This window comes from Chelonia mydas, chromosome 1 (genome assembly GCF_015237465.2).
Source record: "Chelonia mydas isolate rCheMyd1 chromosome 1, rCheMyd1.pri.v2, whole genome shotgun sequence".
Taxonomy (NCBI): Eukaryota; Metazoa; Chordata; order Testudines; family Cheloniidae; genus Chelonia; species Chelonia mydas.
This window is the reverse complement of record NC_057849.1, coordinates 42732883-42749571: the sequence shown is the minus strand read 5'-3', so window position 1 is coordinate 42749571 and position 16689 is coordinate 42732883. Positions and strand designations below refer to the sequence as shown.

General features: G+C 41.6%; 1 protein-coding gene across 9 annotated transcripts in view; it reads left to right on the top strand.

Moving 5' to 3' along the window:
- Positions 1–16689, top strand: part of SPATA13 (spermatogenesis associated 13) — a 122307-nt gene that overhangs the window by 34456 nt on the left and 71162 nt on the right. For 3 of the 9 annotated variants that reach the window (XM_027821587.3, XM_037891245.2, XM_037891237.2), the window contains exon 2: positions 11957–13734. In XM_027821587.3, coding sequence (XP_027677388.2) covers positions 12109–13734 — 1626 coding nt within the window. In that variant the 5' untranslated portion in view covers positions 11957–12108. Of the gene's footprint in view, positions 1–7922; positions 8021–8227; positions 8351–8648; positions 8672–8869; positions 9168–11956; positions 13735–16689 lie in introns of those variants that run through there. The other 6 variants (XM_043530901.1, XM_043530871.1, XM_043530866.1 and 3 more) reach the window with 5 other exon arrangements.

The window sequence follows — 16689 nt, the reverse complement described above, 5'->3', positions numbered from 1 at the left end:
ATTACTGACTTTTGTCAGTTAAAATGATGTATACAGTGATCTAATGCAAAGGAAGCCAGCCATTTATTTAGCTGCCAAAATATGAAGGGATGCTGAACTTTGAAAATGTTGCCATTTATTTTAGTCTTATTAAAGAAGAAGATGGTTATTAAGCAAGATGAGATAGTACTGTGATGGGTACCAAATAAAGACTTGTAATAATAACAATAGTAAAACAACTAAGGCTACGATTTTGGCATATGTCAGGTTTCAAAGTAGCAGCCGTGTTAGTCTGTATCCGCAAAAAGAAAAGGAGTACTTGTGGCACCTTAGAGACTAACAAATTTATTTGAGCATAAGCTTTTGTGAGCTACATTTTGGCATAAGAATTTTTAGTAGATTTCATGGCAGAGGTGCAGGGAAAAAAGCAATATGTCACAGAAAGGTCACCAGATGATCCTCCCAGAGCCCTAGAGGGAGGACCCCATAACCAGCCCAATCCCCCTTGAGCTCTCGGGAGCCCTCAATACCACCAACCTGATCCTCCCAGAGTCCCTGCCTTCTCCCCAAGGGCCTTCTTACCTAACCCTCCTGACTGACAATCCCCTGGTTTAAAATGTGAAGGGGGCAATGGCCCTTTTGCCCCCTTGTCTCTGGCGCAAGTGGAGGCCGGCCTGGGCCCTCCCCATCCCCAGGACAGGAGGCACCACTGCAGAGTGGGCTCATCGTGTATTTTATTCAAATTCACGATTACTGGGAACACTATGGCCTCTGTGCCAAAATTGTAGCCTTAATAATAACAGGCTCATAGTTAAAGTTGTGAGCCACACTGCATTCTTAGCACATGTATCATCATTTAATGGGAAATTATCCCAAAATTATATTGACATTTTTGTAACCTATGAAAATTGCTGGAGCTTTTCACTGTTGTACCTCTATTTTAATGTATTGTTTCTGTAACTTTCCATTACAAGATTTTGTGATCAGGCAGTTTACTTGCAACTAAAAGGAAAATAAACTTCAAAAAAATCAAAGATGTGAAGGATATATGACAAACCAGAGGTAGAATTAGCAAGAGGAAGACTTTTTTTATTGGAATATAGATAGGAACATGAGAGAGATCATAGCTGAATCTTTTGGAACAGTAAACATGCCCACGGATGTTAATTTCAACTTACACTATGTAATAGTAAAAGCAATACAGTAGAACCTCAGAGTTACGAACACCTCAGGAATGGAGGTTGTTCGTAACTCTGAAATGTTTATAACTTTGAACAAAACATTATGGTGGTTCTTTCAAAAGTTTACAACTGAACATTGACTTAATATAGCTTTGAAACTACTATGCAGAAGAAAAATGCTGCTTTCCCTTTATTTTTTTCATATATGTTTAAGACCCTACTGTACTGTATTTTCTTTTTTTTTTTTTCCTTTGGGGGGATTTCTGCTGCTGCCTGATTGTGTACTTCCGGTTCCAAAAAAGGAGTGTGGTTAACTGGTCAGTTCGTAACTCTGGTGTTCGTAACTCTGAGGTTCACCATATATAATTGTAAAAAGAGACTAAACAAATAAAAGCCCTCATGCTAATTTAAAACACTCAGAGGTCCTAATAACACAGGAAAATAGACTAGAGGCACAGAATTCTTGGAGTTTTTTTTCCCTTTTCTAACATAGTTCAGACTGTTAGATTGCTGACACAGATTGCTGTGACTTTCCTATGCACTATACAAACCTGTAATTGTCCAGAGCTTATTGGCATAGCAACCAAGATAACAGCTCTGTTAAGCTTGTTGGGTATTTCTCTTGCATCATACTGGCTCAGTCATGCTATTGAGACCTGTTGCTTCAGTTTTTTCTATTCTGTAATTGTAATAAACATTGTAGATATTATGAACGAGTGGAACTTTGCAGATTTTTTTTAAAATAATTTCTAATCAAGTGTATTGGCTGCTTCATTACAAGGCACTTTTTCAGCCGATAAATTTGTAGTAGATTTTTATACCTGGGAAGGGGATAAGGTAGAACTCTGGCTCCTTTGCCTCCTCTTAAGCACCAGCCATCAGGATGGAGGACATGCTACATGCTGAGGGTGGAGGGTGTTACAAATTACTCCGTCCAACCCTTACTCCTCTACCTCCAGCACAACAGGAAGCAGTGGGATGCATTGTGCCTCACAGATGAAACGCTGCCCCTTGCTGTGGATGATGTGTAAATAACATGATTGAGCCTTAAATCAGTCCCTTTGATTCAGGGAGCGCACCTATGCCTTGTTATTTAGTCTCACTAAAATGTCACTTACTGAATGAGCAGGGCACCCTCTGTGAGGGGGCCTCAGCTCTGGAATTCATCATGAGCTCCTTGCTCTGTAAGAGCCCACATTTTTGGTCCTCCTGAGCATATTGCAGGACCCATTTATTTCCCCAGGCATGTTTGGTGGGGGTCAGTTGAGAGATGTGATGACAAGGTTGCAGTTTGATAGTTATTTGGTAGGAGGGAGTTATTAAAAAGCTATTAATAGGTATTTTAAATATAAATAAATTACGGCGATGAGGCAATCTGATACCTGGGTGATGGGTGTGGTATACGAACCTGAAAAGAGCAGAACAGAAAAAGATAGAATCTAAATGGCTATAATCGAGTGCTAACAGAGAGCCCTCTCTAGCTGTCTCTTATAGTCAGTACCTTTTCCTCTCAGCATGTAGTTCCCCCATCATCTCAATGTACTTTTCACTTAACAGAAAATCTATTTCTAATAATTTTACAAGAACATAGAGAAAACGTGCATGGGACCGAACTTCACTGCTGATTCTCTGTTCCTTCCCCCTGTATTTTGCATCTCCACAGTCTTCCCCTCTTTCTTTTTTCCCCTTAAACTTTTGTGAGTCACAAGATAAAGGTAGAATGCAGCCTTCCTAATTGGAAACAGGAAGTTGTCTTTGTTTGGACACAATGAGCTATTTATTGAAAACTGCTCTTCTGTAGTATGAAGCATCTCTTCATGTCATGCTGTCTTAATAATGCCTCTTGAGGTTGGGAACACAATAATAGCATCACAGTGAGCCTCAGTGTGGATATAAATAGCATTCGAACAGACTGAAAGGCTGACTCCCTCGTTAAGTTGTGTGCAGCTGCAATGGTGTAGGTGGGTGAGTAAGACGAACACTGAGAGGGGACAATGGTAACCTGGTACATAGGGGTCTTTTTTCATTGATAGCATCATTCCATTCTGCTATTGTGTCCACCCTAAACTAGATCTGCGTGCCAAATGGAGTGCAGTGAACTCAGTGAAACAATCTCTCAACGCAAATTCAAAAGAACATTTTAAATGATAAAACTGAAGTCTATTTCAGTTATTTATAAGTTGTATTTCAGCACTCGTTTGGAACCAAATTCTGACACCCTTTCTCGGGTTGAGCAGTTCTGTATTCCACAAGCAGTCCTATTGCAGTTAGCGTGGATATGTCTACACTAGAGCTGGAGGTGTAAACTCCAGCTCCAGGTGATATACCAGTACTAGCCCTGATGGAGCTAGAATACTTAAGTAGAAATGAAGCTGTGAGCAGGGGGAGGGGCTAGCCGCCCAGAGTTTGTACCAGTGATCTTGGACAGGATTTACTCAGTGTGGCTAGTTCTTTCTGCTGCAGTTACACTTCTGTTTTTAGAATGCGATCAGAGCTAGTGCAGATGTAGCTCAATGAGCTGGAATTTACACCTTTACTCGCTTAGGTATTAACACGAGTAAGAGCATCAGAACCTGGCTTTTAGTGAACGATTATAAAGTAGCTATATGAAGAGACTTGTATTGGTGATGACTCTCACTTGCCTCTGTCAAATTAAGAAAATTAATCAGTTTAAACCATGCAGCCCTTTGAGCCCTTTCCTTAAAAGAATGATTCATGTACAGGAAAGGGAGATTTAAATGCCAAGATGACAGAGCCTGAATTTGGAGAATTCCTTTTGGTATATTATTATGTCTGTTAGAAACTTACACAAATAGAAACAACCATAGTACATTTGAAACCTAATTTATACATAAAACAGACAAAATTAATTTGCAGTGCATGTGGGTTTGAACTTGCATATTCAAATGTGCTACTATTCCTCACTTTTAAACCGTCCAAATTAAGGGTTTGATAATGCTCCCCTTGAATTCACTAGAGGAGTTGCTGTTAATTTCCCTGGTAGCATGACTCAACCTAATATCCCCAGTGGGACTTGTAAAGGTTCTCATGAGGGTAATTGTTTGCAGGATCAGAGCCTTAGTCTGTCTGAAATGCAAAAGACAGATGCAAATTGCAGCATTAGGTAAATACTGTAAACCTCAGAAAACACTCTATAGTTTAATGAAAGAGAATCAGTTAGTCTAATACTTCCACCTATTCAAAATTGCATTGGGGTGCCCATTAATGTAGGATGATTTAAAAAAAAACAACAAAAAACCCCCAGAATATTGCATTTACCCCACCCTCACCATCCTGCCCCAGCTGTGTGCAGTATAGCAAATAATACTCAAGGTGATTTCCTTGAGTATTAATAAGCTCCCAGTCTCTCTCTCTCATTCTTATTTTAAAACTGGAATTTTAAAAGTATATTTAAAGGAAAGAATCACAAAAATATCAATGGATGAGCATCGGGGTTCCTCCTCCTCCATTGGGAGTATCCTTTCATACAGAAGGTAATGGAACTATTCTACTTCAGACTTTCCCACCCTGAGACTATGGAAGATGACAATCTTGATTAGATAAGAGCTGCTGACATGCAGTCATTGATGTGTTGTGATATTTGAAAAAATATCAATACCCACTAAAAGCTTCCATTTCACTTTCTAGTTCATCTTGCTCCTTCACCATGAAAGATTTTAATATCACTTTTCCTGTGTCACATTTTTTATAATCCTTTTCCACCTGTATTGCACTTCAAATAATCCTTCTAATTCTTTGTCACATGCACTTTAAATCTGTGATTAAAAAGAGGTTTAAACTTCTAAAACAAGTTAAATTTTTTGTTGCTATGGATATTTGTGATGATCATTATCAAGTAATTAATAATACCATTGTGCATATACCAATCTGGAATTTATTCTTGGACTTGGTCTCCCACAGTTTATAATACCAGCACAACCACTGATTGAATTACATCCTTTGTTACTCAGCTGGGGTCAAATTATTAGTCTGCAAATAATAGGGTGTAGTGCAGCTTCTCAGAAGTACCTATAAAAGTGCTATTCAATTTTTCTTATTTCCATCTTTTTGCACAATCTCTAGTAACAAATAACATTCATCTTCTCAAGAAAGGAAAAACTGGAAAACAAGCCACTATTTCTGCTTTAAAGCAGCCTGTCTTGGTTATAAATATGGGTGACATTTTGTATTTGTGGAATAGTGAAACAGACATTTATATTCTGTGAAGAATTAACTTACTGAAACTTGGGCTTGTCTTAGCTGTTGGGAGTCTATGCACCTTTCTTTCCTATAAATATTGGGCTAGAAAAATAGAATAATGTTTCAAATCTAAAGGAAGAATAGTGGGCCTTGTTCTTCTTCCTTACACTAGGGCAATCCCCATAAGTTTGGCTGGTATCTTTATAGTGGACCTTGGTACAGCTGCACCTGGACACTGTATATATGGTTCTGAATCAGCCTATTTTAAAAAAAGAGATATCCAAGTTAAGGAGAAAGTACAGATACTCATTACTCTCGATAATAGCAAACTAAATTCTGTCCTCAGATACACTCACAAAACTCCCATTGAATTCAGAACTTGTATACACGTATGCAAGGGCAGTATTTTGACCCAATGAAACCACAAAAGTCAGAAATGGGTTTTAGCATAAGCGGATGTCCAAGTATGTAACACAAACAAGTTTATTACATCGTTGTTTGCAATATCCTTTATTCTTGTCTCTACATACTCTAGGGAATACCTAGAATGTTGCAATTACTGAGGTAACATTAGTTACATAAACGTCTATCTGAGGTGATTGCATGTTTCTAAGAGTGACTGCTGTATTTTGTATCTCATAAACCTATCTAATTATCCAAGGCAAGTTTTTAAGAATGACCATTATAAGACGCCAAACCTGCAGAACTTTCTGATGGAAATATTGGTTAAGTGCCTATAGAGAGTGTGAGTGAAAGTCTGAACAGCAGTCACTGATATACTGCACTATTATAACATGGTAAAACTATATTTCCAGTCCATTTCTGATATCTCTGCTGTTTTCATATACGTGATGGACTTACCCCCCTCAAATCCATCCAAAATGCTGATCCTAACATCATCTTCTAGTCTGTCACCCCCACTTTAAATCCCTTAATAAGTTCCCTCTCTTCTAATGCATGAAACACAAACTTCTTGTCCTTATTTACAAAGCCTTCAACAATTTAGCCCCTCCCTAGATATCAGACTTATTACCTTATTCAAGACTTCCTCCTGCCATCACTCCACTAATGATTCCAGACTCATTCTCCATTTCTCTAACAAGCACTTTTGGGCTTCCTTAGTCCAGATCCATAAAGCCAGTATCTTGTCCTCCTTCAAGTCCTTCCTCAAAACTCACCTTGTCTGTAATGCATACAATAAAGAACAGCCTAGTAATGGGTAGGCAGGTGGAAAGCTACAGTCATTACTACAGACTGGTTAAGAATTCCACATATGCTGTTATATTTATGTGTTACCACATTTCCCCTGGCCCACTTGTCTCATCCACCTGCTATGTCACCTTTTAGATTGTAAGGGCTTGTCTACCCTTGAAATGCTACAGCTGCTTCAACAGAGACACTACCCACACTCACAGGAGGGGTTCTCCTGTCATCATAGATAACCCATCTTCCTGAGAGGCAGTAGCTATGGAAGAATTCTTCTATCAACCTAATACTGTCTACACTGGGGATTTTTCACACCCCTGAGTGATGTAGCTATGCCGATGTAAATACCCAGTGTAGACCAACTCTAAGGCCCAGATCCTCAAAGGTATTTAGGCACCTAACTCCCATTGAAATCAATGGGAGTTAGGTGCCTAAATATCTTTGAGGATTTGTGCCTCAGTGTTTTGGATCAGGGACTGTCATTTATTATATGGTTTTGGTAGGAGTCACCAGATGGTCTTCTCTTCCTTAGCCTGCAAGCACTGTTCAGACTTGGATGCATTGTAAGTTTTACGATTTGTTCTCTGTCTTAATCTCTTTAATTCAAGTCAATGGTTGGGACAGAGTCACATCCTGGGAACCAGGCACTGGTGTTTGGGCTGAAATTTCTGAAAGAGGTTTGCCCTCTTGCTGTTTGTGACTACCTCCATTCAAGGACTGGTGTATTAGTGTAAATAAAGCAAGCAAGCTACCCTGAGGAAATACCCCACATCACCGATTACTCTGCATCACTGATTTTTTTCTGTAATGGGAAACTGATGTACATGATCCAACATCTGCTATTCATTGGCAGATGGATGACAATATATTTGCATGACACCTTACATAATGGGGCCCAGGATGGCTGAGACACTACTGCAATTTAAATATTTAAGTGAGGAAGATGCATGTTTGTTTGTAAATATGTGATTCCCTCCTAATTATATTCTGCTTGGCAAACGTGAGACTGAAAGGTGATCTCAGTATGCTTTTCAGGTACTTAAAATGGACTTAAGATGAGTTACACCGTTTAAGCAAGTGGGGGAGTGGTTCAAATAATTCACACACTGAAACTGCAGAAAGAAATACTTGGGTTTGATATGAAGGTGATCATTTTATACCAGATTGCTATTGGAATGTGGAATAGTGGCTGAAGACAGTGTAAATAATGAAAATTTGACCAAAGGCAGTGATCATTAAATTCAGGCACATGTAATAACTAGAAATATATAGTGAATAGCAAAATGAGGCAGGGCATGCTTGACACTGAGTACTGGTTCTCTCCAATCACAAATTCTGTGTGTTTTGCATTGACAGCATCATCCCTATGGGGCCAATCCACCTGTGGAGTAACTATAGAAATAAATGGAGTTGCACCAGAGATGGATTTGGCCTTACACATTTGAAATAAAAAGGTAAGCATTTTAAACCTACCACAGCTTGGAAGACTCACATGGAAAACCAGGCATTATAAGTGAAAGTCCTTGCAAGAGGTGGGGAAGACGGGCTTTGAAGCTGAAGATTAAAGTCAGTATTTTCTCAATGCAGCAAATGAGAATGCAATTTGTAGAGGACCAACAGCTGAGGAGAGGGTGTGGGAACCAGAAACACATTCAACGGCTGGGAGGTTGTTGAAAGTTAAGATCAGGAGAACAGATAATTTGGAGGGCTGCAATTTCTCCTGCTCCTGCCTCCCCTCACCGCCTTTATATTCAGTTCCTAATTGGCAGCCGACTTGAACAAAGGTAAGCAGCAATGACACCCAACACAGAAGGGGAATCGCTTCATTATTAATGTGTGCAAATGCCACCACCCTCCTAGTTTAGTCTTGATCTGTTTTTGATAGGATGATAATTAAATTCAAACACAGCACAACAAACAGCCCCACTTTGTCTCTTGCAGGGCGGAGGGCGAGGGAAAGGGGAATCAACCCCTCAATTACTGTGTGCGCAGCACTCTGAAAACGTAAATCACTCACTAGGTGCTAAGTATTTCTCGGCAGCCCCAAGCCTGGGCCAACGTTGTTTTGGTTGCAGATGGAGGGGAGCATGGACTCTGCCTCCCAGGTGGGAGGGGAGGAAAGGCCAGAGGGGGCCAGCAGCTGGGACTCTCCTCCCCTGTTGGCTTGCTGAGGAAGGCTGGGGACTCTGTCATTGAAAAACGAGCAGTGGGGGAAGAATAGCTTCTTCTAGCCCCTCCCTGTAGAGGCCAGGGCAGGCTCCCCAGCCTGACATAGTAGCTGCTGGGAGAGACACAAGGGTGGGTGAGGGAATATTTTTGATTGGACCAACTTCTGCTGGTGAGAGAGACCAGCTTGCCCCGCTCCTCTCCTCGGGCTGCTCTCACAGCCTTTGAACCCCGCACCTCCCCTGCCACTCTCTGAAGAGCTGCCGCCTCCCTCAGTGGGTCTCGCGTTTCCCTCCCGGCTGCTGCCATAGCGATGTGGAAACAGATCGCTCCGTCTCCCGGGGAGCCGCGCGGGGGAAGGACGCCTCGGAGCTGCGGCGGCCCCCTCGGGTTCTGAGCCCTGCCTGCTGTCCTGGGCCTCCGGGCTCCTCCCAGGTAATGGGCTCCTGCTCCTTCTCCGGCCCCGCGCTGGGGCAGGGAGGGGACACCGCTTTCTCTGCCCTCCTAGCTGCGAGCTTCCTGCTGGGAGGATGGGTGAGGCCGTCTCTGGCGAGCAGCGGGGCAGGTGCTTCTGCCTGAGCCAGCCCGAGCGCAGACTTGGGGAAACCCCAGGCCCCTCTGGGTGGCTGAGGCACCAATGGGCTTTGGCTGCCCCATGGAGTCCGGGGTGTGCAGCATGCTGCTTTCCGCCCTCGTTGCGTGGGGGTAAATAAGCTTTGCAAGTTCGTCTTCTCACGGCCCTTCATGTGTCTCTACCCCCCTCCCCGCCCGTAGCTAGTTCTCGAGGAACTGGGGAACAGGAAATATAAGCGTCTGGTCTGTACTGGAATCGGTGGCAGTATTTTGAGGTGCGCTTCTGTCTGCGCCCACCGCTGTCCCGCCAGAGTGGTGCCAATGGTGGATGAAATGTTAGGAAAAGATGCGTGTTACTTGGAAAGCTGATGGGGGGGGGGGGGTGAAAACTCAAAAATCCTCTCGTGTTTGCATGACAATGGAGTGAAAGGTTTCAGAGTGGTAGCCCTGTTAGTCTGCATCAGCAAAAGTAGCGAGGCGTCCTCGTGGCCCCTTAGAGACTAACAAATGTATTTGGGCATAGGCGTTCCTGGGTTAGATGAAGTGGGTTCTAACCCACCAAAGCTTCTGCCCAGATACATTTGTTAGTCAAATAGAGTAAAAGTAGCAGCAGTTTTCAATAGGCAACAGAATGAGGGCAGGCTTGAACTTCAAGCCCTTTGGATTTCGTCAGAAAGCTCTCGCCCATTTCTAGTTAACAAAGCTTCTGTTAAATCATTAGAATAAGCCTCTCCCAGCTAAACTCTTGTAGGGGGCAGCTAATCAAACATAGTGCGGCAAGGCAGACTCAAGCTGAGACAATTTGAATGAGGGGAATTAAAACATATATGGGGGAGATTTTAAGCGTCGCATTGAAACACACACGGCAAACCCTTTTTCTCCCTAGGGAACAAGATTTTAAAACCTCTGTTTAAAATTTATCGAAAAGGAGGGACTCAACTTTAAAAGTCTGGATCCAATATTTTTAAATACTCCTAAAAGCTTAACATTTGGGGTATCTTATGTTTGCTTATAATTTGACATGTACACTGTTTACTATTTATAGTTTGTTTTTCTAAGGGGGAAATGTAACCGTTAAAAATCTTAATTCGCTTTTGAATGTACCATGCTCCATGTGGCGATAACTGTTTATATGTGCACGGGGTGAGGGAGGGTTGGTACATTTACAACTGGGGCTTCTTCCTTTAATATTCATGGACCTGCCAAGTGTGGAGAGGGGATGGGAATGGCTTGTTTAAATCCTGTGAACGGGGAAGCTTTCTGTCTTCACGCTGTGCCTAAGTGCTTCTTCCCAGCTTCTCTGGTTGCTAGGGGGCTTTTACTTCCTGATTCAAATTAGCCTTTAAAGTTCACATGACTACTTGAGACCAAGACCTTACAACAAAAAAGGAGATCAAGCTTCAGAGATTAAGGGGCAGATTTCACGGGCACTACTTTCATTTAGCATATCTGTACATTTCCTACTTTATTTTATGGCCAAGACCCAGGTATCCAGGAATGGGCTATCTCTGATCCCACTGGCTCTAGCAAAATTTGACAGTACCAAGGAAACTTGTCATTGCTCTCATGGTAAGGGCAATAGCTGTTTTAGGTTGGGGGTCCCTGAACTTTTTTAATGAATTGTTTACCACCTTTGTTTAATTTCCATCCCTCCCAGCATCCGTGGATAGTATATGAACCAAAAGGTAAGGAAAGCACAGCCCAGTGAACCCTAATTTGTCTATTTTGTAGTACATGAAGCACAACACATGCTACTTCCATGCTCATCAACATCACATCCCGCCATTGGCTGACCTAGGTCACTCTTCCAACAATTTTAGAGAAAATTACGTTGGTGTAGATTTGACTGATTTAGGTTTGTCAGCTAAGGAAATTAAAAGACACTTGAGTGCCTCGCATTTATTACTTCAGTGATACTCCATGCATGAGTAAGGTGATCAAAGTTTGGCCCTTGGATAGTAGCAAACTATAGAAAAATATACATGTTGTATTATATCAGTAATATTATAGGAGTAGGTGGCACATGTTAAGGAATGTATAAGTCTGAAGGCATTCAGTCTTTTTGATGTGAGTCTTTCCCCTTGGTTCCATATATGGTCACGTGTCTTGTAATTCAGGAACTTTGTATTGCGAAAAGAAAAATGGCTGGATCTCTCTCCCTCCCCCCGAATAGTGGTTGGTTTGTTTTTTTAAGTTTCTATTTTGCTTCAAGTTAAGTAAAAAAAGAAAGAGCAAGGCAAGTGCTGAAGCACCTGTCTCTGTGTTTCAGTTAGAATTTTGTTTCTAGCAATAGTTAGTATAATGTTGTGCTTTAGAGGTGGGGTTATAGTTGCTTTAAATGTATTGTTAAACTGGGTAGGATAACTCGCATAGCCTTACAGTAGATCTGCTCTTCTAAGGTAGGTTTGATTATTTGAGTCAAATAAACAAAAACATATGTAAGTTAAATTGGTCTTTTAAATAACTAAACAGAACATAAGTATCCCTTTTGTTGTTTAAAGTGAACTATTAACAGCTTTTCCCGAGCCCCATGATATAGCTTTGTTTCATTAATATTCCTTGATTTTATTCATAGGGAACCATGTCTCATTTTGTAGGGAATTTTGTGGGAGGAAAAATGGCTAACTGCTGGCTTTGTTTTCTTGACGCAGGCAGTGCAGTCTGGAGAGCTCAGTTCACACCGTAGATGTGAAAACAAGGCAAGAAGAGGTGCAGTAGATGAAGGGCTGGGACAGCTGAGGAAGATGGTATTGTGGATCTGAGCTATAGTACCCTCTACCCTCATACTTATGGCATTGAGGACATGACAACATTTCAGAATGGCTGTGGAAATGGCACCACTGTTACCTGTATAGTAATGGATAATAAAGAACCAAGAAGTATAACTAGCCATGGGGGATGCAACAGCAACACCAAAGCTGAAGAGGAAATACAAGATGACAATTTCAGCCCTTCAAAAATCATGCGCTTTTTCTCTACCCCTAGGAAACGAACTACCGCCAACTCCGAAAGGCCTCGTTCTCTGATTGTGATGGGCAGCTCTTCAACGTGGAATGCTTTGTCGTCCATTAGAAAAATGGGATCGTTCAAGAAATTAAAATCTTCAGTTCTTCAAGGCATTCAGGCCAGAGAAAGCTCAGATGTCTTAAATGAGAACACTGTGGGAAAACATGTCTCGAATGGTGGAGTGGTGAGAGTTCAGACTAACCGGTATTCTTATTCGGGGCCTTTACATGATTTCCATAATGCTGTGGATGGTTTGGCTTCTGATTGCTCTGATGTAGAGGAAAGTGATGATTCCTTCCTGAGGAACACTCACCGATCACGCAGTATCAGACGCGCCTATGGTGTTGGCCGCATCAATTTATTAGACACTGATAAAATTCAGAGTCAGCAGAACTGCACCAGGCCAACATCTCCCATCACCCAGGAGCCAAAGATCTGTGAAATTTTAGTGAAAGATCCTGAAAACAACAGGATTATCTACAGGAGAAGCAAAAGCACAGATAACTTAAACTTTTTGAAAAAGAGCTCATTCAAACGAAAGTCCACCTCAAATCTCACTGACCTCAAGATCGCAAGTGAAAAGCAAGTGCCACAAAGGACAGTAAGCACTTCCTCTGCTGACTCGGACAAAGCCAGTGGAAACCCAGAGAGACGGTCAAAACGCTGGAAGAGCCCTATCAGAGCCAAGGATTTTGACAGAGTTTTGAAACTTGTAAGCAATGTTACGGATGTTGCATGGAAAAAAGATGGTCCTAAGAGCATGACTCCTCCTCTGAACGAACAAAACCAGAGAACAAGGCCAAACAGCAGACTACATGATGACTACTCCCGCAGGGTTTCTAGTAGCAATGAAAATGACAGACGGAGGTGCATTTCCCCTGTGTGCAGTCCAGATTCTATCTTTTCTGGAACTCCGCATCTTCATAGTCCAACTGTTTCTCAGGATACAGACACTGAAACAAATGTATTTACTGGTGAAGCTGACACCCTTAGAACATTATCATGCGTCCTAGATGATGTTAGTTCATCACACGCTTTTGACAACCTTACTGCACTTCCTAATGAAGTGTTTTATGTAGACTCTGATGAACCAAAAAGTTCCAGTCAGTTTATGTGTGACTCTGAGCAGCCTAGCATTCCTCTTAGGCCCACTGCCCCTAAACCTCAGAGCCCCAGTGCTGAGAAGGTCAAGTGCAATATTAATTTCCATTGCCCAGATCGTCACAGCACGTTGTCACTAAGCTCAATGGAAAGTGAGGAAAGAGTTGAGTTACCTGCCCCGAAGTTGGGGAGAAATCCTGTTTGCTTCCAGGACTCAGTGCAAACTGGGTACTATGATGATGGAAATGAAGACAGTGGCATAAGCAGCCACTCTCAGCTGAGCCTCAATTTAGCTTCTGGTACCGAAGAAAAGAAGGAAGAGGTAAGAAGGAAAGCAAACCCCACTATATGTTAGATGTTCACGTTGCAAGGTTTGTTTTTATTAATACAAAAATGACAACCTGAATGCTAGGAGCTGTTGCAGCTTGTTACTGCTAAAATATGCTGACAGCCAGCAAGCAATGATTTTTTTGTTTAAAGGTTTGGAAGCTAACATCAAATTATTTTTCCCTGTGTATATTAATATTAAAGTGTTGGCAGCAAAGTTGTTCAAGTACATTTTCAAGGACAGTTTATTATGGCCTGGAGTTATACCACCTTGTGATGTGATCATGTTGGATTTTTCCAAGCTAAGTCAGGACTGGCTGGGTCAGTTCTTGGCTGGGAGATTGCTGAAGAACACTTAAGTGGTGCTCCGTGCAGTCACATTGATTCAGTAGGTCGCACTCTTCCTTTGGACCAAAAAATGTTAATGTTTGTAGAGCACAATGGGGTGAAAGGCACAACGTAAATCAAACCTCCAGTTTGTTTTTACTGTGCATTACTGGCAATGATTGTTGGTAAATTTAATGAAATATTTGGAGGCATATTTCAAAAGTAGTCAATTATTTTACCTGTAGTTATCTATTAATGTTTTTAAAATGATGGGTGGAGACTTAATATGTTGCTACTAACTATAATGGATTTCATTGCGCCTAGTTAAAAACTTACCACTGTCAATGGATGTGGCCAGTTATATTGCTGCATTTTTGAGTAAATGGGACACAGTTAAGGCCTTATGTACAGTGGGGGTTTTGCACTTATGCAGCTACATTGATATGGCTGCATCAGTGCAGAACTCTAGTGTAAGACATCCTGCAACCTGTTTAAACTGTGACTTGCCTCATTTTCAAAGTACAACTGGCACAAGTCATGGTTTAGGCTGACACAGCACGTCTGTGCTAAGGGTATACAGCTACATTGGTTTAACTGCACCAGTGCGCCCAAAAACAAAACAAAACATTGTACATAACATCTCTAGCTTTTGTATCCCAGATGAAAAGTTTATAAAATCAGAAGACTGATATGTTCTGTTGCCTCCTATTTGTCAGAATGAACCTTATACTGTCTACAAAAATGTGGAGTGCCTGCATTAGTTCTTGTCAACTGCTGGAAATGGCCCACCTTGATTATCACTACAGAAGGTCCTCCCTCCCCACACCCCTCCTGCTGGTAATAGCTCACCTTACCTGATCACTCTCCTTACAGTGTGTATGGTAACACCCATTGTTTCACGTTCTCTGTGTATATAAATCTCCCCACTGTATTTTCCACTGAATGCATCCAATGAAGTGAGCTGTAGCTCACGAAAGCTTATGCTCAAATAAATTTGTTAGTCTCTAAGGTGCCACAAGTCCTCCTTTTCTTTTTGCATTAATTATAAATCACAAAAGTCTCAGCTAGTCAAATTATAGATTTGAGATGGGTGAGGATTTCTTATGTTAATGAGGCCTGATGCTTTTTTGCAAAAAAGTGACTGTAAATATTCATTATAAGCATCATCATTCTTCTGGACAAAGTAATACAATTAAAAATAGCTTAGATTACTGTGATACTCAGAACTATGGTAAAATTGGGAAATGACATGTAATAATGTATATGCATCAGGGCAGTAGAAGAGTTTCTCATTAGAAGTTCTTGGGATGCCCAAACCAGTCCGCTTCATTCTGCAGTTTTCACACCCAGCGTGTGTGTGTAGAGATGCTTTTAACAGCCTGAAGACATGAGAATGCTAATGTATGTTTATGTATGTCAGTTGCAGTTCCTGGAAACTAATATGTAGCAGTTAAATGACAGAATTAATGCTACCTAGCTGCCATCTAGTGGTGAACTATAACAATGACATCATCAAGCACTGAATCCAAACTCCTGCCTTCCCCTCCCAAAATAACTTTGCACTGCTGTAAAGACGTGGGTTTCAATGTGTGTGTACATCAGTCATACAGGTTATTACTAAATTATATTTAATATTGCATTATGTCCTGTTTTCTGACACTTACCTAAAAATAACCAAATCTTGGTGTTAATATTGACTATGACTTTTACCCATGAGGTTGTAAAGTACTTCTGTGAATTTTCTTTGCAGTTTATCTCCTCCTTCAGTTGTCTAAACTGAAATGCACACCCTGCACTAGTGGTAGTTGTGTATTTTGAGACATATCAGATGGTAATAGCCACGAGAGGCAGATGAAGAACCCAGGAAAATCTAATGGAGTTTCTGACTAATAGCCCTCTTAGCCTCAGGGCATCCATGCCCATGCCTGCACAAAAGAAATGTTCCTGTCTCTGTGAGAAGGATACAGGCATGGAGTGGGAGCTAATAATGCAAGGAGCAGTGTTAACTTGGTGGATAGCTGGATACAAATAATGAGTGGAACGTGCCCTCCAGGGTGAGTGGAAACTTTCTCTTCCCTTCTATTCCTATCTACTCCTCACTGCATCCAGAGCCATAAAATCGTAGCCACTCCGAGGTTTGGTCTACACTACCAACTTATGTTGGTATAACTACATCGCTCACGGTGTGGATTTTCTGCACTCCTGAGTGAAATAGTTATACAGGCCTAACCTCTGGTGTAGACAATGCTATGTCAATGGGAGGGCTTCTGCTGTCGACATAGCTACTGCCTCTCGGGGACGAGGTTTGCTTACGCTGGCTGGAGAAGCTCTCTCATCAGCATAGATAATGTGTCTTCACTAAGTGCTACAGTCAGTGTAGAAAGAAAAGGGAGTACTTGTGGCTCCTTAGAGACTAACAAATTTATTTGAGCATAAGCTTTCGTGAGCTACAGCTCACTTCATCGGATGTGAGCTGTAGCTCACAAAAGCTTATGCTCAGATAAATTTGTTAGTCTCTAAGCTGCCACAAGTACTCCTTTTCTTTTTGCGAATACAGACTAACACGGCTGCTACTCTGAAACCAGTCAGTGTAGATAATCCCTGAGTTGCCATGGAAGAGAGA